We start from the raw sequence: 27619 nt of genomic DNA, 5'->3' as shown, positions 1-27619 counted from the left end.
TTTGTCTCCCCTCACCCCTCCCTCTTTATGGTCCTGTGTACACAGCACACTGCACAAAATATAAATAAAGTTTGAGAGCCAGCACTTATCAAACATTCTAACACAACCTTAGATACTAGCAAACATCCAATCCAACGGACCAAATGATTGAGAAACATACTGTGCTAGTAAAGTTGTTCGCAAAACATTTTCTGCCTAAAATCACAAAACATTTTAATATTCACTAAGGTGACCATGCACATAATAATAAACAACTACTAGGTATATGATAAGAAAAAATTAAGCTGTCTACTTCCAGAAGCAGTGACAAGCTTGCCACAGTCCCAGACAGCAGTAATACAAACATTCTTATGAGTTATTTAGCAGAACATGGGGAAGAAACTTGTGTAGGACTCTGTGGCAATGAGTTTTATTTGTTAGTTTCCTGTTTCTCCGTGCATGGGATCAAAAAATCTCCTTCAGCAAGCCAATCCCAGCATTCCTCTCATATTGTTTACTTATGTTTTTAATTTTTAGGCTCATTATGGATATGTATTTTTATGATGTGTGCACAGCATGCAATGACATTTTTGCAGGAAGATGACTCACGTGTATGAATTTAAACCCATATATAGTCACTTTCATAAAAATTAAAGGAAATTCCAAACATATTGGTGTGCCAAATGAAACTTTATGATAGTGAAACTATCTTGAAATATATTTGGTAAACTAAGATAGTCATAGTAAAAAGGAATTTCAAACTTTAAAAAACCTAAGGGTACTGTTATTAAATATGTCAGGCTTCATAGCACAGTGGTTATAATGTATGTTTAATACGCTAAAGGAACAGGTTCAAAACTCTGCAGTGGAAAAATTTTTACTTGTTTTAAATTATGGATTAATGGATTATACAAATTTTACTTTAAGTAAATATTAATGAATGCATTTAATTTGTTTATCGTTTTGTACATCTGTCCCCTAATGCTTAATAGTCATCCAATGTGTGCAGAAACTGTATAGTATTAACTTTTTAATGAATTTTAACAAGATGATCTGTATTTTAATAAAATTCCTTGTCTAATATCAGTTCGAAGCAACGGTTTAGTATTTTTTTAAGTCTTTCATTTTTATTGAACATGTTTCATTATATAGTTTAACCTTTCATTTTGCAAATGAAATGATTCAATAGTCGACATAGCTGCACCAGTAGCGAATTCTAGTGGCGGGTGCGGAACTACGTGTGAATAGCATTCAGAAATTTTGTAATTGATATTGAATACTGGGCCATATAATTAGAAACATTTATTATTGTGAATATTAGTGATAGAAATTGTGTGTTTTAAACTTTTGCAAGTGTATTGATATAAGTGAGGTTATGTTTCCATATGTATAATTTATTTGCATTATAAATTAAATTAGAATAAACATATATAATATTTATTGATTTTCATTATTAATTAAAATTTATTTCTATTATTTTACTAAACTAAATAATTAATTTTATACACATGTTTATATTAATATTAAATACTGAGTATTTATTATGTAACTTATGTTAAAGTATATTTCAAAATAGTTCAGTATCTTAAATCGAAAATAAATATCACTTCTAATGCACATATATAAGTACACACACCTTTTTTTTTTCTACATACTATTGTATTATTAAAAAAAAATTTAATAATGTACTAACAGTTGTAAAATATTTCAACTTGGTAGTTAATAAGTGTAATTACAACATTTTTTTGTTTTTGTTTTTATGATTTTTGAAAGCAAGCTGCTTAAAATGATATGAACAAAATTCACAGAAGTTGGCCCAATTCCGAACCCAATATTTTTTTTTCCGGTCTTCCAGACTGATGCAGATAGTTCTAGGTTAGTAAGGATGTGTTTAATTTCTGAGAAACTTGAAGTAATTCGTGAATATTCGGAGTGAAAAATGATACAGCTTACATCTTATCTTTTTATTTAACAAATTAATAATGGAGTAGTTACAAAAAAACTGCACGTGAAAATTCGTCAAATTTGTTATTACTCTCATTTTTTTCTAGTGGATTGGTTGTACTGACAAACAACACAGAGGTCAGTGAAATAGTCTGTACACTTAGTGCATAATGTGTTTTAAGTTAGTTTCTGTTCGCATGGAAGGATCTCTCACCAAGTTACAGATGCCGTATTAATCTAACTGCTGGCACATCCAGCATAGTGGCCGAGTGGCAAATTAAAATAGTTCCAGTTTACAAATATCATACACCAATGAATGGGTCGGTCCATACAGGTTCATTACCTTTTATATTTTAATATTCGTCCTTTAAAGTACATCTTTTGAAGAAGTAAAATATACATTTGTATTTGGTCATCTTTTTAATGTTTAAAAAATTTGTTCCATGTTATAATATTTTTTGCCAATTTTTGTACAGATTTTGATACGCAGAAGAATAAATGTAACCATATCATTTTAATTGCAATGTTGTATCAAAATTTGTTTTATTTTGCATGTATCATCGCTTACTTGCCATTTCTGTTAATCTACAGCAAATGTATACTTAATATTATAAAGCTGAAGAGTTTGTTTGTTTGTTTGAACGCGCTAATCTCAGGAACCACTGGTCCGATTTGAAAAAAATCTTTCAGTGTTGAATAGTACATTTATCGAGGAAGACTATAGGCTATATTATATTATTAATATTAGGGATCCTTACTAAAAGTTCAATTTAGAATCAAATGCGTTGGAGGGGGTTAGATACAACATGCAGTACACGTACAAAGTGTATGTTGACAATGTCGCAGGCGCTAGAAGTTTATTTCCTATTGCCTATTAACATTGTTGCCACGCACTAGATGCCTTATCATTCTTAATTTTCCCATACAAGTAACAAACACCCGTGTGATTTTAGCAACGAAGCAATCAGTACCCTCATAAGAGTTCAATTAGTATTTAAATACTTTTTATCACTTTAAATCGCAAACCTAAACTATTGTTTTTTTTCCTCTCTCTGTGTTTAATTTGTTTTTTTTTCTTTTGCTAGAATTGTTTTTATTATTTTAAATTAATTTTCATTTTTCGGACCATCAATTTTTCTCTCTCGTTACAATTCTGACAAGGACTTGTTTTATATATATATATATATATACATACACATACTAGCTGCAGTACCCAGCGTTGCCCGGGCTGAACACAGGGTGAAGGGGAACTGTTTAGAGATCAGATGTAGTTAGTAATTGTCTTCTTAATTTGACTGTCAAGTGTGCAAAATAATTTATATCACTTTCAGATCCCGACAGACGTTGTTCTGCTAGTTTATAATTATTTACCTGGTCTGTATGTAATCTAGACTCTATATATAAAGCAATATAGAAAAGAAAAAAATTAAAAATAAGGGATTACTAATATTGAAAAGATTCCATTATATAGCTAATGCTCGGCATGCATTGCAATGCCTCATTCAGTTTTGTTTTGTAATATGTTTGAAGTAGTTACACATATACAAATAATCTATCCATGTCTCTAAATATATAATTATCTCTATCTACATCTATAGTCCTATATATCTATGTATCTCTCTATCTGTATTTATCTCTTTATATCTACATATATACCTCACACTATCTCTATGTATTCTATATGAGGGTACTGATTGCTTCGTTGTTAATATCACACGGGTGTTTTTTACTTGTATGGGAAAATTAAGAATGATAAGGCATCTAGTGCATGGCAACAATGTTAATAGGCAATAGGAAATAAACTTATAGCGCCTGCGGCATTGTCAACACACACTTCGTACGTGTACTGCATGTTGTATCTAACCCCCTCCAATGCATTTAATTCTAAATTAGACTTTTAGTAAGGATCCCTTATGTTATTGATAATATAATATAGCCTATAGCCTTCATCGATAAATGTACTATCCAACACTCAAAGAATTTTTCAAATCGGACCAGTGGTTCCTGAGATTAGCACGTTCAAACAAACAACCAAACAAACAAATTCTTCAGCTTTATAATATTTGTATAGATGTATAAGCGAAATACCACTCACTGACTCACTCATCACGAGATCTCTAAAACTATACACCCGATTGACTTGAAATTTAGCATAGTTACTCATTTTGTGATGTAGACGCTTACGAAGAACGGCTTCTGCGGAAATCCGATCCCAAGGGGAGTTTTGGGGGCGTAATATATCAAAATTTCCAGTTTTTGGTAGGAAATCACCATGGCAACGGCTGTTGCTTTTTTGATGCTTCATTCGTTTCTATGGCAACGACTATTTCATTGTTAGTGCAGTCCTCATCACCATTGAAATTTTGCGGGTACTTTAAATATCAAAAATTGCCCTTTTATTTCAAGTATATATATTTTACAGACTTGAAACTTCATAGTAATGTTCCTTATGTTACGCAGGATGACATTTTCCGAAAATTAGATCCCATGGGTGGTTAAAACCAGGCAACAGTGGGTACTTTGTCTGCATGAGAACAGGATTTTGCATTGTTCATGCCTTCTGCGTCTCCATGGCAACGGGCATCACGCGGCAGTGGCGTACCCACAAGGAGGGGCATGTATAATGAGCGGCGCAAGAGTGATCTGCCTTTAGACTGCCGTAGCGAAGTACGGGTACATCAGTTGTACGATGCGTGCACGAGTCGGGAAACCATCGGTGCTATTTATTTTCTCTCCGGTACATTATACAGCATTATAATAAATTTTCACTGAATTTTTTTTTATTTTCCATTACTGTAAATGGGAGATGTGGCTTAATTTTTTTCCATTAGTATATCCATGCGAAGCCGGGTCGGGCAGCTAGTACAAAATAGTGTGAGGAAAGTGAGTCACAGCTATAAAAAATTGTTACGTGATGCGCACACATTCGTGCTAGTTTGTATGCTCGCCGTGGAACTGTGGGTGTCATTTCCGTCACTTCTTGGAGATCTACTTTTTATGACACACTTTTAACATAGTATTATCCACTCTTTCAGAATACTGTGCGCTCATTGGTAAAAAGTTGTGCTCAATTTATCCTTTGCCGTTCTTTTTTTTACCTATTTTGTTAACCCAGAAGTTTGCACGTATTAATTTGATATTACAAATTTCTGTAAAGAAATACAGGTGCCCAAAGTGATACTATTAGGTTTAAGAAAAGGCAATAATATTTATTTTAACATTTAAAATTAAGTTGTTTTAAATACTTAATATATATCTATTCCACTTTTGAAGTTCACATTGGTTTAAGGCTTTCTGTAGAATACGTGCAGGTTTTTAGATACAAATGCTATACATCAAGGGCCCTGCCTACTTGAGCACACATACGGTGTGCAGATCTTCAGAAGAAACCACACCATTTAAAAACTGAACAATATAGCTAAGCAGTGTGTTTACAAAAAACATTTTAAGGTTATGCTGAGGGTGATTGAGAAGTTTTGTTCCCATATTTTATTTTTAAATTATATTTTTAGGTAAGTGAAAAAGGCTAAAATGTGTGTTTTTCAAAGTAATGTTTAGGCATAAAACACCCGGTACAGATTTTGTAAAGCATTTGAAGGACTTTCATTACACCTATACCTTCATTTCTACACCAAATAATGTTATGGTTACCACTCAAATCTAATAGCTGCCCTGTACATGACAAGAAGACTGCGCGCCAGTTCACAGCCTTGTACCTAGAGGAGATACAGCTCTAGATGCACCCGCGAGTGTTGCACTTATCATCTCGCCTCACCAACACAAATACATGTCTGACTGGGCAAGCCCTGTAAGTCGTTTTGGAGGTTTTTGGAGGTTTTTTTTTACTATTGAAGTCAGTGATATTTTGTCAGAGAAAATACAATATATTACTGACAGAAAAAATAAAATATTTACTATTTTCTATTGCATTTTGGTAAAAAGTTGAAGTAGTGAATTTTTCTTATTTAGAAATTTCTCAATATAATCTGAATTGAAGTATTTTCTTTGTGTGTTTTTGAAATATTCTAAATATATAAATAATGACACAGTAATCCATAATTCTTTTGTAACTCTACTTTTCAAACTTTTTGGTTTTCTCACTTGTTAATATAATGTAAACAGTAAGCATTAATTTATGCATGAATTGAATGAAACCACAGTTTTTATTTTGCCCTTTAAATTTGCAGCTCTAAACTATCTGAACAATGCTATCGATGCTGATGCAGGAGGCATGTTGCATGTCAGGGGATCATGCGAGCATCAGTGACCATTGTTTAAAAAGCTAGGGTTATTCCATTTCACTTTTCTCAGTTTCACTCCTAGATCATCTTAAATGACTTTGATCCTGATTGATTGTTTTAGGCCTCAATGCTCAAGTTTCTTTTGCTTCTCATTGGCGGATAATCTCTTTGTAAAAATTATCCTTGTTCTTTTGAATCTAGCCACATTCAAAGCTGCTAGATCGAAGTAAAGTTTTTCTTAGTCACAACATGGACTTATTAAAGAAAACATTTTTTTTTATTACTTGCATTTATTTATTTATTTAAAAAAAGTTCATGCGAGATATTAGGAATATGATTTAAGCAAATGAGCCTGAAATATTCTGTTTTGTAATTGTATCTGTGCAGATAATTTATTGTTTTGGGTTTTGAGAACAACAATGTAATGGGGTTAGTTAAGAGCTTGATGAAACTGACTTAGTTTCTTAGGTTGATTTTACTGTTTTTATTCTGTTGGTAATACATATTTTGGCAGAAATATGTTTTATAAAAACCATGTTGTAATAATAAAGTGGTGATTTTTTTTGAAAAATATACAGTTTACTAATGAATTTTTGGTCTAATAAGGTTGTAGCAGAAGTGTTGCAGTAGTACCTTCTGACTTTCAAAAGCTGCCAAACATATAGAGACAAAGAATAGCACATTCTGTAGTTGTAATAATTTTCAATCTCATATCAGTTGTGTGTGTTTAGCAGTTGAGAGTGTAGTTGTATTGCGTGTGCGTGTTTTAGGTTGGTGCCACCTGTGAAGCAAAGCACCCTGAAAAGAAGGAGTTTCTGGAGGCGACCATCAACAAGATTCAGGACTGCAGCCAGTACACTGTTGGTAAGATGCATGCTACACGATGACGTGCACCCTAGCAAGGCTGTGGCCAAGCCATAGGCCTACATGTGCAGTAGCTTGTGAAGAATTACTGGAAAATTGGTAAAGTTCATGTTTCTGTATTTACCCGAAAATAATGCAATGACTCCTATCAAAACTGCTGAAACTTAAAGTGTGGGTCGCATTATAATCGCAAACTTATATATTGTTTTTAAGAACAGCTTAGTTGTAAAAAGAATACAAGCTCTGCATCTTAACTGTGTCACTTATGCCACTTTAGACCACTGTTAATTACTGCCTCCTGAACCTCCGCTTAGTTGATAAACTTAAATAAAAAATAAATAAAATTTGGGCTTCCTGAATTCATGCTCACTATGGTGCATATTATCCATGCAGTTTTCTGATACAGTGGTCATCAGTGTGTTATTTGTCACTGCTTAGGAAATAGGATAAAATTTGGTATTAAACTTTGTCACTTATGCCACTTTACTCCAGGGCTTCCTGAATCTCTGCACAGGCATGACAGATAAGAGAGGATAACACTTGGAATGTGGGATGAGTGCAAATGGAGTGTGTCACAGGGTTTCTTCCACTTCCTCCTTCTTCACCTCACTGTGGCTGCTGGCGAAGACAACCCCTCCCCTCCTCTTTTTCCCTCTCAGGCAACCTCCGGGCAGCACCACATTCTTTGCTTCCTGAAAGACCACTTTTTAACTACAGCCGTAACACCATTTTTTTTTCTAACTGCATCTTGGTGTTTCAAAAGAGGCTCTGTCAGTCACCCTACTGATGAAAGTGTCACCAGAAAAGCTCTAGTAAATACAGAATAAATTGACTAATTTAAGCATAGTTTTAAGTACTAGGTACCTAGTCTTTTTCATATACTAAGAATTAAAAATTTGGTGATTGCTTCATACGTATTAAGAGTCACATTATTTTTGGTAAATACAGTAGTTTGTCCTTGTTTTTATACTTTGATTTTTATAATTTTTCTCATTCCATTATCATTATGCTATGGAATTAATGTTGCTTCAAAAGTCTTTGGGCAGACAATACTAAGAAACTTGTGTACTTTGTAATGTTATTGGTGAAACCTCATTTTTTATAATTCACAAAAATAATTGTAAGGGCAGTGATTCAAAAGAACAGGAAAGTATAAAAACAATTCTAAGTTATAACTGTTTTGTTATTACTGAGATCTCATCAATATTTTGTAAAATGCTTGGGGATTAAAATATTTCCAAGTATGTATAACAACCCTGATGTAGTTTTTGACTTACCTAACTGCAGTTTTAAATTGAACTTAAATTAATTTGGCTTTATCTAAAAGTATGATACATATTTTAAGTATGCATTGATTATTCAGTCATAAGAAAAATGTACAATAAATTAAGCATATGCATACTAAATATTTTAACAAATTGATTGCAGTTACTAAAATTTAATTTTTGATTTAATGAAAATATATTCAAGTAAATTAGTATTTGACGTGTCCTCATTTAATTTTCTTTTGTGTCTGCTCTCAAGTTTCCTGTTGAAACATGATTCTAGTGTGTTTGTTCAATTTGAAAAGTAACTAATCGTGTAACAGATACTCTATTGTACCTGTTATATTTAAATCCATTTATTTTTAATGTACTAATTTATGACATGTAGGTAAGTTTAACATTTTGGGCATTCTATCTTAAGATAAGTTTTTTTTTTTTTTTTTTTTTGGGAAAATTCTATCCTTCCCTCTCTCTCACTTTCCATCCATTGGCCGAGAGCACAGTCAACAGGGAAGGTGGTGTGTGTGCAGTGTTCGATGACGGGGACATCACCACCCTGCGGAGAACAGCCCTGTGCCTGAAGAGCGGGCGGCACTTTGCGGAGAGCGAGACTCTCGACCAGCTGCCTCTCACGCACCCAGAGCACTTCAGCAACCCGGTCATCGGTGGGCGGAAGGGCCGCCGCAGTCGCCAGGCCCAGTGAGTTGCTTGCCTTCCCCCCTTTCTTCCTGGATTTGTGTAGTGTTGGTTTGTAATGTCATTGTTGTGGACAAGATGTCAAATACAAATTAATAAATAAGTAAATTTATCAAGTACCTGAGTCAAAAGGATGGGACAGTGGAAAAAAAAGCTCCTTGTAGACATAAGTATTCAAACATTTTTAACACAGACTCAGATTTTGTTACTGGTGGATATAACTTTCATGCTTTTCTAAGTCTTGTTTCAACTCTAGCACCTGTTCCTGAGTCACGTAATCACAGGGTGGCGACCAACCGGGAAAACCGGGAAAACCGGGAAAAGTCAGGGAATTTTGCCAGCAGGGAAAAGTCATGGAAAAGTCAGGAAATTTTTCAAATAGTCAGGGAAAAATTAAATCTTGTCTAAAGTTCCTGCTGCAGCATTTTACAGCTTAATATTATTCATAGTCTTTGTTAATTTGTTAATTGTATGTAGCAAATTATTAACTGAAATTCTGAATACTATATTTTATACGAAGTTTGACATTTTAATGAAGCAATTTTTGATGTCGCGGGTCCATGAAAAACTCTGCTGTGTTTGCATTGCTGATAACAGCTGGCTGGCGTGCGCGCGCATGCATTGTATTGCCACCATAGTCATGGTACGTGTACCAAATTATTCTATGCTTACTAGTTTTATAGCTCATAGTACACCGAGATGATCGAGATAGTTTTATTTTTGTTTCTCGTATTATTGGCAACTGTGGTACAAGTACACGAACGTTTTGGGATGAAAACGTGAGTGCTTTTTTTTTGTTGCCAGTCGTGTTGTGTAGTGCTTCTCTACGTTTTACTTTTCAGATGTACTATTTATTTTATTTTGCTGTCCTCTTTGTGTAAACGTTTTGAATAGTGGCGTGTAGGTACATGTTTTCAGTATTATTTAGTAAGCTAGTCGGGCTTTGTTCTGAAGATAAAAAGGAGAGAATAGAAGTAGTAGACAAAGATGGGGGGAAAAATGTGCGCGGGATCAGATATAAACATGTGGGCTTGGGAAGAATATTGCCGTTGCTGAAAGCTAAGAGTAAAGGTGATTAATGAGTTAAAGTGTTTATTCGGTTATATTCAAATTTTTAGCCCATTACTTTTATGGAGTGAAACATTTTTTTAATGAATTCCAATACAGGATAAGAAAAGTGAAAGGTAAATATTAAGAGTAGCTAATCATTATTAGACTTGCGCATAATAGTTTGCGACCGGGAGCGCTCCTATTAAAAACGTTTACACAAAGAGGACAGCAAAATAAAATAAAAAGTACATCTGAAAAGTAAAACGTAGAGAAGCACTACACGACTGGGAACAAAAATAAAAAAGCACACACGTGCGAACTAGGTCGCTCTTTTAGTTCGTCCGCTCCCATCTCGAATTCAAAGAAGACAGGTCACAGATAGTTCGTTCGCTTTGCTACCACTACTGCAGGCGATCTTCTTTGTATGTTATAGTAGTTATTTTTTTATAATCAGTGTTGTGAACGCCTAGACTATTATCCTTTTTTGGGTTATTATACATCAAATGAGTAAATAAAACAATAATTTACATAAGTGGGTAAAATGGCGTATATAACACTTGTTTTTAATCTTCACTTAACATATAATATAATCGAAAAATTTTAATTTCTAAAAGCTATTATGGTTTGTCTGATTTTGTTTTGACATATATTTGTGTATGTTATCTGATAAGTTAGTTATAATATGTAAAAATAAGAAGGTTTTACGCTTAAAAAAATTGATGAGATTGTTAGGCATGGTCAGGGAATAAAAATGATTTTCCTGGAAAAGTCAGGGAATTTATTCTTTACAGTTTGGTAGCCACCCTGAATCAGTACTTCGTAGTTTGTACTTCATGGTAGGTAATATTATCTTTTACAACCTGTAGAATAAACATTATGTTGATTGTAATTTCACTTTTTTTTAAATGTGGGCAATGAATAAAAAGTTAATTGTTAATTTATTGTTGTAAAAAAATTAATGTTTACATTATAACATGTAGCTTGTGTAGAGTAGTAGCAACAGAGGGGCTACCACAGTGATTGACTGTTCAGATAATTTTCTCTCACAGTGGCAATCCGGGTTCAGTTCCTTGCAGAGGTCAAACTCTGGTATTTTGTAATTTGGAAACGTGGAGGAAATTCCTTTCCCCTGATGGGTTTTCTCTGCATGCTCCTGTTTTCCCCATCCCATTCATTCCATCGATTCTTTAATAGCATATCATTCATTACCTTTTATTGTCTTTAATGACCTCAATGTCCACGAGACATCATGCACAGTCCATTTCCTTTAATGCAGCCATGCAAGTAGGGTTCAACATCCTGCGTGATATGTTGTTCCAGCGACGACAGCAGCGAGGATGAGGAGACGCCGAAGAAAGGGAAACAGAAAGAGGAGAAAGAGGCTGATATCGGGAAGGTGGTGTGTGTGGAGCTGGGAGACAAGAAGAAGCAGAAAGACAACTGGTTCCCAGGACTGGTGGTCGCCCCAACCGCTCAGGATACTGTTCGCATAAGAGTCCGAGATGAGTACCTTGTCCGCTCCTTCAAGGATGGCAGATAGTGAGTATTTGATCTAGTTAGTTTATTTACATTAATAGTGTTAGACCGATAATATAAAATTTATTTGTCAAACAATTCAAGTTAATCTTGCAGTCACATTAGTGATTACTTTTTTTTGTTGCAATTTTTGCTTTTATTTCTAAACAGTGACAGTTGGCTAGCATGTTAAAAGTTTCTTAACTCTTCTTATTTAGGTTGGAGTATGGAGGATGTGTTAATAAAACAACCTCTTCCAGCTTCGTTCAGGGGACATTTGTATGTCTTGGTTTTTGGACATTTGGCTAGTAAGTGTCACTTAAACAACTTAGGATGGCAGAACAAATGAGAGCAACCTGTGTGACCTTTGAATTCTGTACCCTCCTCTGGTCGGCTCCAGTGGGACCTATACCCAGGCGGAAGAGACGAGTCTGTAGATCTGTAGAGGCAGTGACGGGCCTAGTCAACTGTGTCTGCAGAGCAGTGGTGTCTGGCAGCTTTAAGGGTCTGGGGAGGACATTCTTCCCAGCGATGCTAGTAGAAGCCACCCTGTGGGACCTCTTATGTTGCTGGCACGTAACATTGGGAGTACGAGAGTCTTTAGAATTCTAGCAGTCTCTACACCCAAGGCATTGCAACTACTGTGATCTACAAAGTGCACTGCTGCGGGGTGCGAGGTTCAGACCATGGCAGATGCAACTGTGCTCTTTTGGTCCCCTTACCCCTTCTGGAGTCTATGTGATACCTGTGAAGGGCCATGAAGGATTGAGAGAGGGAGACTCTTTTGGCGTAAGTAGAAATCCATCCAAACTGAAAAAAATAGGGGTGACATTAATGTAAAGCATTTATTGTGTTGCAACTATAGTGCAGATTGGCCACCGTTCGTGGCAGGCAGGCAGATGCGGAATCAGTGAAGTGTTGTTGTGGGTTGCTGCTGCCAGGTTTGCCAGCCAATTATCTCTGGCCTGCTTATTTTTTATTCACCTTCAACCTAAAAACTAAAGTGTTGTTATTGGAAAGTCGGGGTTAGCATAAGCACTTAAGTGCATCTTAGGCCTCAGCTTGTACGCCTAATCAAGCTGGGAATAAGCCATGCATGCTTTGTAATTTTATGTGAGGCTTGATCTATCTTAAATCTAATCTTTTAATCTTCAAGCTAGCTAAGAAACACAGGTAAATCTTCATAGACTCAGGGGGAAGGGAAACCTGGTATTACTCTTACTGGATTCAATTATCATGTATTAAGCAAGGATTAGAGGATGGTCCAGTAATAAGTTTGATAAGTTTTTGCTGTTTTACATCTTGTACCGTTGTTGTTGTTGGTTTTTTTTTTTTTTGTGAAATTATTGGGATAGCTTAGTTTACAAGAGAGACTACCAGGTATTTTATAATTATATCTGGTTTTACTCTACAGTCAAACCTCTATCTATCGTTTTTCAGGGGACCAACAAAAAAATTCAGTAGATGCGGACATTCAATAGATGTGGACTTCACTCTAAGAATTTTTTTAAAAATATTACAACCTCAAAATTAGTGTCAGAAATATATCAGTTACTTATCATTAAAGTTAATCAGTTGAAAAATGAATAAAAATGGAAGTATTTTACTTAATTCAATTTACACTTGCAAAAAAAAAACATACGCACAATAAATCTACATGGAAATTAAAGTCTTTTTCAATATCCTGAAGTCTGAAATATGTTTACTCATGTCATCAAATGTAGAGCTGTACTGAAGAAGCCGATTTTGCCAATATTTAGTTGAATCGGCTTTTCTGCCGACTTCCGATACGCTTGTTAATTTTCGGCCGATATTACTGAAAAACGAGAGAGACTGCCATAACCTAAAAATCCACGATTACCCATTTCACTTTTCGTAGTAGTACTGCATTCTTTCAGATAGCATTATTTCTTCGCAACATGTGCCAAACGTACATATAAAAATTTAACATCCTTTTTTTCAATAATGTTCTTTAATTTTAATGTCATAAATAAATACATTACCGTCACAGTAAATATACATCTCGGTAGTTACGGTAACTGTAGTGCAAATGTGGTAGCTATCGTGCTTCTGCAGTAATTATGGTATCGACAAAGAATCTCTAGTTCTTTTTATGGTAATTATCTTAGGATAACAATTGGGTTTGTACTGTAGTTATGGTACATCATCCATAATTCTTCGCAGGTTGTTGTTCATTTGTCTTTTCTTCATATTTACGTGCTCCATTACTTGGCTGCAGATTTAAGGTGATTTTTACTACTGTATACTATCGTTACTGTTTTTATGACGGTTTCTTTCTAAGATATGGTTATTTCTGCAAAATCTTTATGGTTAAACGATCATCTATTATAATTTATAGTGATGGGACCACATATTTTGTACGATCAATGCGAACAAAACGATAATTCGAACATCGGTACAAGCGGACTTTTTTAACCTTAGTTGTATGGCAATTTTGCCAGGACCGTAGAAAGTATACGATAAACACGGACAATCGATACATCCGAGTTCGATAGATAGAGGTTTGACTGTACTTTTTTTAGTATGTAATCTGGCACTTTAAAATGCTGTCATTTTTAAATTATAGAAAAACCACCATATATATCCCGTTTTCACCCCCTTGGGTTTTGAATTCTGTAATTATAAATACCTTAATGTTTAAATTAGTCAAAGACCTTACTAATGCATATGTGCACCTGGGTAGGCGGAGCCCTCTAAGATTCTTAATGGAATTTGAAAATGCTGGGCTCAACAGTTTCCATTGCACACATATTTAATTTCTGTGAGTACTCCTTTGTTATTAACACTGCACCCATGATTACATGCAATAGCATGAACCTTGTGTGTGTATCAACAATTGTAATAAACTTATAAATTGTAACAAGAGTATAGATTAGGTTATAGACCAATTTAACCAATTCCACATTAGCAGAGACTTGGAAACATTGTGACTCCTGAATTGGTGAAAAATTACTATACACTATGACTTTCGATACAAGCTTAATATTTTATTTATATTTGACGTATGAAATCACTTATGACTAGGGCCATGCAATTTTCGCGATCGCGAAAAAATGACGAAAAACACGAAATATTCATGAAATCTGATTTTCTCACGAAATTTGCCTTGTTTTGACAATTCACGATAAAACACGCGAAATACGCAAAAAAGTTTTATTAACTCCTTTGTTCAACACAACAGACAGTGCCAACTTGTACCACCTTACTACGAAAATAATATGCAATACGTTTTATAACTGTAAACACAGCAAGAAATTTCAACAATCCTTAAAAATCTGACGTGAGTAGAGTATTAAACTTGTATTCTCATAAATTCATGCTGTAAGGGATGTGGATTGGAAAACAAACTGTATTTTTTTTCCCTGTAACAACGTTACCAATTTATAATATATTTTTTCTAACCTCAGATAACTTGTCGTATATATAGAGCTGTCGGAAAAAAAATTAAATAGAACCATCCGTCGAAACGATTGTGGTAATATATTTTATTAACGAAGTCACGCGCCATCTTCTTTGTTGATACTGCAAATTAGACCAAAGAGTCACAGACTCTTTCTTTGCATAGATGTGTCTATCCAGATGTAGAAAGCCGCTCACCCGAACAGTTCCGAAGTTTTCCGATCGCAAGTAAAAAAAACCATAATTAAAGGATTAAAATATTTTTATTTTACGGTCATTAAGTATTTTAAATAACGCCAACCTAACCTAAGATAACGTTTAACTTCGGAAGATTTCAGGTTGTGCTTGTGGTTTCTATTTGAACTGTAAGTTATCCATCCAATACAGCACAATGTTATTAAAAGGCAATATCGCCACTATTCCAAAATGGTGCCGTTCTGGAAATGTTCAGTATTCACAATGAATGCAACACATTAGGTCCTGAAATTCAAAAAAAAAAAAATTTCTTGGAAGTAATTAATTGTTGGTTAGTTCAACATGCCAAAATTTTTAATTTTGCATGAACGTGTAAAGGAATTTAAAAGTGATGGCTTTTTTTATTTTTGATGAAGGAAGTAAAATTTTGATATGTAAGTATTGCGACAGTCGTGTGGAGTGGCTGCGAAAAGACTTGATTCTTGTAACTGTAGTCTGATACTTCAAGCCAACTATTTCAAGCATACTAGGGACATTATTGTACATTTTAAATAAATTATCAATATAAATATACCTATATATGTATATATTTTTAAAATTTATTGCAAGGTATATGCATTAAGTGGTTTGAATATAAATACATTATATATTATATGCTAAGTTGATTAGTTTTAATATGCTATTATAAAGTAATAAAGTGTATATATGCATATTTGTATAGGAAATTCAATGGAATAATAATTTTAAAAAATAATTTTTTTTGCCGATTTTTAACACAGCTTTTCAGTTTTTTTAATGAATTTTTATACCGCTTTACCTGTTTATAATGACGAAATACCTCATTTTTATTCACCACTTTCAGGTGGCCCTACTTATGACCAATAAGTTCACTTTCTCCCACCTTGGAATTTAAGTTGTTGGCAACTATTGCATAGTAATCGCTTGGAGGTCGGCAGTAGCAGTTGTGGTCTCGATTTTTAACTCACTAATTATTATTTAAATGTGAGTGCAGAGATTTTAATGCATTTGGTCCAGACTGTTTTGTTTTAACTTTCTTTTCGGGCTTTGTTTTAGAATATTTGACTACAGGCGAAGCATAGGCTTACTGGAGCCTAGAATTTTGGGTAGATTGTATCATGAGTTATAAGTGACAACGGAATTTTAAGTATATTGTTACGATTTACTGCGGGTTCATAAAGGATAGCCCAATTAAAGATTTTTATCACACACAGTTTTATTTATTGCCACTATTTACATCACTAGCTAATAATCTAAAAATGCCAATTAATCAATTGCACTAAAAAAAAATTGTTGCCTCCTCCAGTCACTTGCTTCTCACAATCCACACGCCTTGCTGTGCCGCACCTGTGGCGCAACTCTCGCTGCAGCACCCCTCGTGGTCCTCCGTCGCAGGACTCCGTCGCACACTCCGCCGCTGCTGTCGCACTTCCCCTTCGCCGAGATCCCACTCGATGCCTCGCTCGGAACTTCGCTGCACTCGCGACATTATCGCCCGGAACTGAACTCTCAGCCCTGGAACCTTCGTCCAGGGACTTCGCCACTCTATCACCCGGAAACTCCGCCGACTCCACTGACTCTCTGCCCTGACGTCCTCGGGCATATATATAGGCTCCGGAACAATTCCAGAACTCACGAGAGCGGCCGGGGTCAGTCGCGTCACTTGGAGCCATCCTGACGGCAGAAATCTCTCGAAAACACGTGTCGGCGGCTCGCGCAACTCAACAGCTGGCAGGTTTCGGATGTCAAACTAACAGTGCCGCTCAGGAGGGAGCGGAGGGCTGGAGGGAGATAAAGCGGTGACCCAGGTGCGCACGGCACATCTCATATTATGGCGTGCACCTGCGCGTGACGTGGCCTGGCTAACGTTCGTAACAATATTTTTCAGGAGCAACATTATAATGTCAGTAAATATTGTGTCAGTACGATCAACTACTCTTGTTGAGGCAGTGAAGTTGTTTGTTGTGGAAGTTCGGTTTTTCTTCATGTAAAATTTCTTGTTCGGAATCTGTACCCCATCGTGCTTTGTAGATTTATGATCAGAAATACCTAATAAAAACAGTTAACACGAGTACACATTTTTGAGAGGATATTTCTTTCATAATCATCGAGAATAACAGCTAAAGAAACTTAAGAAGTTTGGAACGAGCCAATTTTTTTCAGGTTTTTACATGTAGGTAACAATTGGATCATGGAGCTAACTGGAGGTGTGAACTGCTACAACATGTCAACCTAAACCATTCTCTCCATAACAGTGTTTTGTAGGTTTTTTTTATTTATTATAGTTCTACACAACCTCAAATGTCCCATTAAAAAAAGGTGTTTGCATGCATTTGTGTTCTTTACTTTTATTTTTTGATTAATGAATTGTACGCTTTGTTTAGTTTCACAGTTCCGAAGAAAGAAGCGACGCAGTTCACCCGAGAGATCGGAGCTAAGGTGGACAACCACACGCTGAAGGCAGGTGCGTATGCAGTGTTGGGGTTGGTAGTTGCAGACCCTGCATGATCGGACTGTGCCATGCTGGTAACAGTGGAATGTGTGGTTTCAGCCGTGGAGAAGGCGCTGATGTACCTAGACAAGGATGAACTGCCACCGCACTGGGACCGTGACCTGTTGTTTGGGCTGGATGAGAGCAGCGGCAACAGCGACACTGATGCTGGCTTCGACTCTGATGTGAGTATGGATGTAGTGATGGATATAGACTGTGGAGGTAAAACTAAGTTGCTCTAGTTTTTAACGGCTTGTCTGCCACCACAACCCTTTTAACCCTCCCCTTCTTAGACCGTGATCACAACTAAAATGGTGACGACACGTGATGTGATCTCGTTTCATAACCGTCACATTCTTCACAAAAAAAAATGGACTTTTCTTAACTGTAAATAAAATTAATTAGCCTTTTTTCAATTTATTTATGTCTAATACATGAGGAATAATGTTCTTTGATCGTGGAGTTTTAATTAGAGGTTAATCATGCCCTGTAACATTATATTTATTTTTTATTTTTATTCATATAAAATTAATATTTAATAATAATGAGCATTATTAGGAATTTTATGCGCATACGGCAGGTAAGATATATTAAAATAATTTAAGAAAAGCTCAAACGAAAATATATTTCCTACTACTGTATTTGCTTAACTTAACCGATACCTAACCTACCTTGCCCTTTTTTAGTACCCGATACTGAGTACCCAAATTTTTTAATAATCGGTGGTATCGAGGAATCGGAGAATCGAATCGACCCATCCCTAGTTAAAACCAAAGTATAAACCATAAAACAAAGCTATCAAAGAAAATAAATGTGATTACAATTTTGATTTAACAGAAACACACACTGCCATAAATTATGTATTTTATGGACTATGAAAATCAATTTAGATACAGTTACATGTCTGTGAGTAATTACCTTCACAATACTATATCTAGGAGCAGTGATTTTTCATAATAAGATTTTTAAACCTGCTGTATTTTAAACACTGAAGCATCATCTGTGATTCGTGATTGTTTGGCCTCTTGCAGACAGCCATCAATTAAAAGATTTGTACACACCATATTGCAATCTAGTCAGTATTCAAATTGTTTAGTGAAAAATCACTACCCTTTACTAAGTCAATTTTTAGTGGTTATTATGAGAATCATGTACAAAATTATGGGTTCACGTAAGTTCTTTGTTACTCATTATGTTACTGTTTGTTCCATGCAGAGCTCCGATGATGAGCCTCGTGAGGAGAAGGACCACTTTGTTGCTCAGCTCTACAAGTTCATGGATGATAGAGGTACGCCCATCAACAAAGGTCCCATCATTGGGTCCAGAGATGTCGACTTGTACAAGTTGTTCAAGGTGGGTCATTTTTCATTTTTTTTATTCTCCTATTTTCTGTCCTGTTTTCTATCATTCCCTTTTGATTTCCTTTCATTTCTTTATTTCTTTGCAGCGTGGAAATTCAGTGTTGGTTTGCCAGGTTTTAAAAGTGTCCCAGGAATAAACAAAGAAGCAGATACTGCAAATTGTAATATATAGAAAGAAATGTTACAGAATAGAATACTGAATAATGCATTGCAGTAGTAGAACCTCATTTTTATGTACAGTAAAATCTCGTTATAACAAAGTCTTATAAAGCTAGAGATTTTGTTCTTTATACTGAAATTTCTTTAAACTGAAATACATAGCCCAACGTACATATACTATTCCCATACTACAGAATGAATGGCAAAACAAAATGGAACTATGTATGTACCCACCCTATAATCATCAATTATTTTTTTAGCTGCATTATGCTACAGGGTTAATGGTTTATTTTGAGAAAAACATTAAATAATTTCAATCTCTGTAAAAGAATATTCTTTTGAGGTTGGAATTGAGCGATGATTGTTCATACATCTTCGCAATCTTCCCCCGTTCTTTCAGTATTGTAGAGAGTCTAGAGGGTGCCAAACCAAACTGCTTGGCCACGTGTGATTTTTTTGTGCCTTTGTTTACTTCCTTCAAGATTTCCATTTTTTCTTTTAAAGAATACGGTTTCAGTTTTTTTTATCGTCCATGATGATAAATATTAAAATTAGGGCTGATCGGTTCCCACATTTTCAGTTCGGTTCGGCTCGGCTCGGTTTTTTGTTAAAAATGTCGGTTTTCGGTTCGGTTCGGTCACTACTTCAAAATTTTTCTTTGAGCTGTCATACCAAAAAAAATTCCACTATAGTATTTGATAACTTGCAATATCTTGCAAAAGTTTAATTTCTTAGGGGAGTCACTTCCTCAGCAATATAAAAGTTATTTTCAACTACTATTTGTATTTATAAATAAGTTTATATGCTACTGAAACAACCATATGTGTAAAAAGGAACAGAACAAAACAGTTTAGAACATTAATAATTAGTATTACATTAACCTTGTTGCCAGCTTCACTTTCATTTGAGTTTAACACCTAAATCTATTCAAGACATAAGTATAAAATCAGTGAAACTTACAAGTATCACATGTAAAAAAATAATTTATAACATTCATAAAGAGAAAACCTTGGAATCACCTTCACTATCATTTCAGTCAGACCCCTAAATAAATTTAACAGAGAAGTATAAAAACAATGTATCTTCCAAATGTTACTTAATTGTGTGTAAAAGTAACAATAAAAGTTAGCCTCTATGCCGGGAGTTAATGGACAAGCCAACATAAACAAACGTCTTAACCAAGAAAACGTCTTAACCTACCAGTGCATCAAAGGCAGAATGAATCATAATGACCATATTTTCAAAATACACAAGTAAAGTATTCATATTTAGTATGCGGTATTTACTAGGATTTTTTTTCCGTCACGTGCGTAACATCATCATCTTTGCGGAACACGGGCGGTATTATTTTTAATTCCTTCGTCACAGATGTTCATAGTTGCCTCCAATTACCAAGACGTAGTGGCAAAAAAGAATTTTTATTTTACGAGAAATCAAATACTCTAGACTATAACGACGCAAAGCCGCAATTATCACGCGCGAATAGTAAAAACAAACTACATCTAAAGGGTCTGACGACATGCACATTCATTCTCCAACTGCCATTTGGAACGGAACTTGGAAGGCAACTAATCGATCCTAGCGCACGTATAGCGCATTCTGTGATGTGAAAATAGAACTGAGTGACGCCATGCGTCGTGAGCGCCCTGCAGAATACGAACGGAACTAAGCAATGCTACGAAACTTCTACCGTTTTAGCTTACGAACCGGAATTAAATAAATATTATTTTAGTAACGGAAGTGATATATTCTTTAAATAAGAAAAAAACCATATATTTAAGAGAAAATAGTAGTATTCCGACAGAAACTTCCGACGTTAAACATAGGAAATAGTGAACTGTAAGAAATGCTTAGACTTTACTATCCCATGGTTAAAATGGCGAACATTAAGAGAATAGATGATTTAAACGTTTTATAGTGAAAAACTTAGCATGCGTCTTAAATGTGTTTTGATGTATTATGCAAGCGGTACGTTTCTTATCCAATATGAATGTTAAATACATTATTTGGTAGATACTTGAAGTTAGTTTTTAATGCCCTAATAAAAGCCGAATCATCGGTTTTTTCTGGGAATTCGGTTCGGCTTCGGTTTTTACTAAAATGACCGAACCGAACCGAAAATTCGGTCAACCGATCAGCCCTAATTAAAATGAAACTTGGTTAGAAAAATAATAAATGCATAAATAAATACAGCATGTCACTGAAAATCACTGATGGCAACAAATTGTAAACAACCAATAATGGAAACTGAAACCGAACAGACCAAAGACTGAACGATATGTGCAGAAGATGGAAACCATTGAGTCGCTGATATTGCCAGTTTTAGTGGCATCTAGTTTTCCATTGAGTTAACTTTGTGTAAGTTTTTAAAAAATGTTGCCGCTACGGAAAAGCCGTTGGCCATATCACGCCACAAATAAAATAAGTGAAGTGCGCACATCTAAACATACAGTTCCTACTACTATTAGTGTATTTTTTAAGTCTATGGTCGTGAGTAAAAGCAGTTGGTCATATCTTGGGTAGAAAAAAAAGAAAACAAATGCACATCAAACTTTTAAATGCCGTTTTCAATGAAAATAGACAACAAAATAAAGTCGTTGAATGCTTGAATCATTGAAATTATGCCAAGAGAACGACAGTAAGTAAATATTTTGACGCATAGACTAAATATTCTGTAAATTTGCATGATATTGACGAAGAAAACCGGTAAAATGCTTTCGTTGTAATGAAAATCTATTTCGTAAATTTGAAATATTTTAACCTTGTATGTGTACAGTCATTGGCGGGGAATTTCAAAACATTCGTTAAAGTGAAATTTTCGTTAATGTGAAGTTCGTTATATCGGTATTTTACTGTACCTGGGATGTATGAATTCTTGTAATTTACATAATGTTTTAATTGCACAATCAATTTTCCTATAGTATAAATGCATTACATTCCCTCTTTATGCAAAAGCATTTTACTTTGCAAAAGCACTGCATTTCATAGCAAACCATCAGAAACGTTTAGATGGAACAATACAAGTTAAAAGTGATGTGTTAAGTTTTTTTGATTGTGCACACGGCAACTTACTTTGCCATTTTAAACGACTTAACTTTTTTCTTGTGCCTCGTGTCATGGTAAACCATATGGCCATGAACCAAAACTTTGGTGACATGAAAGTGAAAATGAAGTTTGTTTTGATATATCTCCCATTTAAACTTTATAGTATTATGCATGCAAATAAAGTTGTAAATGCAGTTTTTACATAAACAAACAGTAGATTTCTGTGCCCTTATTAAAATAAGTTTTAAAGCAATGTAAAAAATTCCTAGAAAAAAATGGCATCTTCATGCATGTTCAGTAATGATTGTGGTATCACATTTGAAATATTTTGAAAAGGCAGATTGCAGCACTGAATTTTCAAACATTGCAGCGGAAATGCTTTTAACTTTTTCTATTCCTAAACGTAAACAAAAGTTTTGAAAGTACTTGTGTTTGTTTAATAGAATTATTTCCGATAAAAATCTGAAATTAATTAAATGTTAACATGCCATTATACACAATGTCCAAAAAATGGATTGTGTAATATAATCTCTCCCTTAAAACGTGTACATTAGGAGATGATTCAACTTTCACATCTTTTATTTAAGAACTAAAAATTTCATGTTCAACATTAAACAGTTGTAAAGAACTGAAAGATTGGGTGGATTTATTGTTTTCACCTTGTGAGATAATAAAGTTCTAGTTAATATTTAAAAATGTAAGCATCTCTGCTTAGTGTTTCCACCATAGTGACACAATAAAAAATTTTTAAATTACCCTCTTTTTTTTTACGTTTTCTCGATTTTTACATTTTTTTTCTGGTCCTTTGAAATATGTAAAAATGAGGTTCTACTGTACTTAAAGTAGATAACTAGAGATGGGTCGAGTCTTGGTTTATCGAGTCGAGCCGAGCCGAGTTGGGTCAGATTGACTCGACTCGAAAACCAAGTCACATATTTTATAAGTTCGAGACTCGAAACACGTTTTGAGTTAAGTACCAGCATCGTGACATTATAGTACTTTATTATAGGTTGTCTTAACGTTTTCGCCAAGTCATTAATACAGCAAGAATTGATAATGACCTTCAAACAAAACAAATCCCTTGCAAACCTAACCTTGCCCGCTACCGTGCTACGGCGCTATAATAGGTTCAAGTGCAACCAAACCTAGGCCTACCTTCATTTATGAACGTGACGTCGTAACGTGATTTTGTCGATAGTGGCAACAGTTTATAGGACAAAATTATGTTACATGACCATTTTATATAAAAAAACTTGGAAAACAGCATGCACTGTTTTCATTTTGTTTTCCATCTTGTGTTTACTTCAGATACAGTACCGCATTTGTTTACAAGATACGTCAATGGATTTTCACTGAAGAAAAATTTTTACCAAAACGCACATGTATTAATAATCATCACGTTTATCGTGCCCCGTTTATAATAACTCGTATAAAAAATAGATTTCCGAATCCTAAAAATAAAAACACTAAATAATTATATTATAATATTGAGTAAATAACATCCATGCCATGAAGCGTGAAAATGGCTGCGTGTTAGGCCAGCCAGCCTTGCATTTTGGAACTAAATTTAGCTGTGTTCCGCTACGCAGCGCTGCGTGTCAATAACGTTTAAGATAAATTTACTTTCTTCTTGTTTGAATAAAATATAATAATAACAACGCTCATGCATTTCATTTGGCAATCAGTTACTGATCGCCAAATCAAATTAATGAAATATTTATTTATTAAGCTCATGCATTCAATTTGTACATCCGCCTGTCGAGAATTGCTCGCAGCTCGGGCGATTAGGATTAACGAAAAATAACGTAGGTTAAGTCCTTCAGTAACATCTTACTGTAAGGACAAAAATCAGTGCGGCCTCAAACGTGGCCGCACCCAGTGAAAATGATTTCGCCATGAGCCAAAATGCCGACGTTGGTAGCCGCAATTTCTAATTAAAAATGTCCAAAGAGTTCCAAAAACAACCAATGATTAAATTACTATCTTCGGCCTGGCTCGAGCTACCGAAGTTAAATTTTCTATCCCACAATTACTACATATTTTGTGAGAAGCCACCGAACGCACCCTTCTCGTGCAGCGATCGACAGACGACTGGTGAGATCATGGCACTGTGTCCTCCACGCAGGAAGGGCAGTCACATGACCTCACCGACCAAGCACATACACTCTTCATTCACACTACAAATCACAAGCCAATAGGAATACGCGATATACATTGAAAACAGTTTTCTATACACAGAGCCACTCTCTCCCACACCGTGAGACAGCAGTTATCACTCAGTTCCCACGACCAGTGGGGAATCCCAGCTTTTGTGTCTGTTGGCAGGGAATCCCAGTGTCCGCCTCATTCTTACATACGAATCTCATATCCCTCTTTCTCTCTATTTACATCCGCCACAGACACAGTTCCTTGTTCTATAACTATTATGCAACACGTTAATGAAAATTAAAAATAGCAATCATAATACAAATTACTTGACAAAATTAAACTTATTTAGAAAAACCTGAAAAAGTAGGTCAAAACAGGCAAAAATCCAGTACAACTTATTTGTGAATAATTACATAAAAAAAATAGTAATGGTTTAAAATGTTTGTTAAAATACTAAGTACCCTAAAAACACACAGCAAGTGAAAATATCAACCCTAAAATACATAAAAATGATAAAAATATTCTTAGCAAGACTTTTTAAGAAATGTTTACATACATGCATTAAAAATAGTTTAGAAGAAAAATATTTAGCTAGGAGGGCAGGGGTCTTGCAACGTTACATGGTTGTGTTGTCCAATCCCAGGTGGTCCACAAGTTGGGTGGCTACAACCGCGTGACAAACCACAACCAGTGGAAGATGGTGTCCCACAAAGTTGGATATGGCACCAGTGGTTCTTCTGTGACCAACCTGGTCAAGCAGTCCTACAAAAAGTAAGTGAATGGGCGTGGAATGGTGTTTCGTACATAAGACATCTTTGAAAGGGAACCTATATTAAAGAAAATTAGAAGATTTATTTACTGTTAAATAAAAGTTTCAACATCATATCTCTGCAACAAAATACTCTTTATACCCAAAAATAAAATGACAGTGTCTTTAATTTAAACCCAAACTTTTTGATTATGTCTATGAAACATATATGGAGTAAAAATCACAAATCAAATTATTAAAAATTATTTAAATTAGTACATTTATATGATGCTTACTAAGCTTTTCTTTCATCAGTAGAGTTATTTACATTGCTTTTTTTTAAAAACGGTAATTAGAATAAATTTTGAGTTTAATGGCTGTAGTTGAAAAAGCCATTGGGCATAAATAGAGACGGGAAAAAATGGTGTTATGATTTTTACGCTAATTTTCACGAAATTATGTAAATATTGTGTTAAACAACAACAAAGCGTGAAAAATGGCTTTTCTCGTGAAAAACTATGAAAATTGGTTATGTACATTACCTTGGTAGATCGTTTCACGAGGGAACAAATTAAAAAATAAACTACGTCAGCCGACATACGATGTATTCAAACTTGCCAATAATTTTTGTTAAGTAAATAATACAACGTTGGGTATACTAAGTACATAAAAATAATATTTTGTTTCGGCGATTGAAATGTAAATACGGCGGCCATCATGGCTTCAGTCAAGATTATGGCCAGCGAAGCGGTATATAGCCAGACTGCTTGACAATTGTGTTGCTAGCAATGCTCCAGTGAAAACGTGTTCTAAACTACTAAAAATGTTACGTAAATAACGAGATTGAATTTTTTAAAAACAGAGACCCAAGGGAAATAAAATTAATTAAAATTTTTAAATCGCAGAGGAACGTTTGATTCCATAAGACACTGATATTAGAATAATAACCATACATTTGCGCAGTTGTAACACTTTTCGATATATCGATTTAGTGATCAATCCACTATTTACTTCATGGAATAAAATTGATACGTCAAATTCGTGTTTACGTTCATAAACAATTATTTTTGGTGCTTATAGTGTGTTCTGTGTTGTATCTGTGGAGGTTGTATCATTGTTTTGTTTCCTGGATCATTGTGCATGACTCATGCTAAAACACTCAATACTACCTCATGCAGCATGAGGTAGTATTGAGTGTGTTTTTCTTTACCGCGATGCCAAAAATTAAAGCCACCCCCGTGTCACGTGCAGCAGAGTTCAAATCTGAAGGGTTGTATACCTCAAACAAAATTTTGTTTTGCAAATGGTGTAATTGTAGAGTTGACCATGAAAGATGTGACACTGTTGTCAAACATGTGCAAGGCAAACATCACATTAAAGTAAGGTTAGGTAGTCCCGGTACCAGCAACAAATGCCTTGCAACACTGGAAGAGGTAGCTATAGTTAGAAAGAAGATGAAAGATGACAGAGAAAATTTCATTTTGGAAACCACAGAAGCATTTATTTCGGCGAACATACCACTTGAAACGTTAGACGACAGTAAATTCCGTGACTGGATAAACAAAAATGTTAAGGGAGGTGGGGATATTCCTTCCGCTAGTTCCCTTCGTAGAACATATATCCCTAAATTATGCAAAAAAATTGAAAATGACATTAAGAAAGAGTTTGAAGGTAAAGATATTTGTGTCCTTTGTCATGAAACAACTGACAAAGGTGGAAGATGTGTTTTCAACATTCTCTTTAAGAAATTTGAACCAGCCAGAAACCAGACCACAAAGCTAGTTGCTTCCACTGTACTTGATGCTGCAAACTATGCAACATGTTCAAAAGCAATTTTGGATACCCTAGCAAAGTATGGAATTGGATTTGATTCAGTTAAGGCCATAGTGAGTGATTCTGCTCCTTATATGACAAAATGTTTCAATAATCTGTCTGGTATACTGGAACATGCAGTTCATTTGCAATGCTGGTCCCACAAGATGCACTTAGTGGGCAACACTTGGCAGACTTCACTAACACTGTTAAAAAAAACAGTGGCAAAGATCAAGAAGGCATTTTTGAACAGCAGGAAAAGGAAACACCACTACTTATCATACATATCAGAAAAATATGGAATGTCCAGTGGAAAAGTAGAGGTGTTCCATGAGCCAGTTTTAACGAGGTGGAATTCGTGGTTCCGTTCAGTAGTTTACATTTGCAGCTATTTTGATGACATCATTGAGTTCTTTGCATCATCTGGTAATTCATCAGACTATGACAACAGCAGTATTACTTGGCTAAAGGAGAGGAGCTCTGCAGAACCGCTACAAATCAAAGTTGAGGCTAAATTTGTTTCAGAATACTGCAAGTCAATTGAAGAGCTAATAACTTTTCTTGAAGGTTCTTCTTATGCAACAGCACACATCCTGTGCTGTAAACTAAATGATATAGAGACAAAACTACAGTTGCTAAGCACTGGAAAAATCGAGCAGTTCAGCCCT

The 27619-nt window shown here is 35.0% G+C and overlaps 1 protein-coding gene across 2 annotated transcripts in view; it reads left to right on the top strand.

Annotated features, from left to right (window-relative positions):
- Positions 1 to 27619, top strand: part of LOC134531052 (AT-rich interactive domain-containing protein 4B) — a 186464-nt gene that overhangs the window by 52946 nt on the left and 105899 nt on the right. Inside the window, exons 5-11 of one of the 2 annotated variants that reach the window (XM_063366564.1) lie at positions 6935 to 7028; positions 8824 to 8992; positions 11360 to 11578; positions 17572 to 17651; positions 17739 to 17863; positions 18894 to 19031; positions 25035 to 25162. In XM_063366564.1, the coding sequence (XP_063222634.1) occupies positions 6935 to 7028; positions 8824 to 8992; positions 11360 to 11578; positions 17572 to 17651; positions 17739 to 17863; positions 18894 to 19031; positions 25035 to 25162 (953 nt within the window). Of the gene's footprint in view, positions 1 to 6934; positions 7029 to 8823; positions 8993 to 11359; positions 11579 to 17571; positions 17652 to 17720; positions 17864 to 18893; positions 19032 to 25034; positions 25163 to 27619 lie in introns of both variants that reach the window. The other variant, XM_063366565.1, reaches the window with a different exon arrangement.

The sequence above is a fragment of the Bacillus rossius genome, chromosome 3, assembly GCF_032445375.1.
Source record: "Bacillus rossius redtenbacheri isolate Brsri chromosome 3, Brsri_v3, whole genome shotgun sequence".
Taxonomy (NCBI): domain Eukaryota; kingdom Metazoa; phylum Arthropoda; class Insecta; order Phasmatodea; family Bacillidae; genus Bacillus; species Bacillus rossius.
This window is presented reverse-complemented; position numbering and strand designations above follow the sequence as displayed.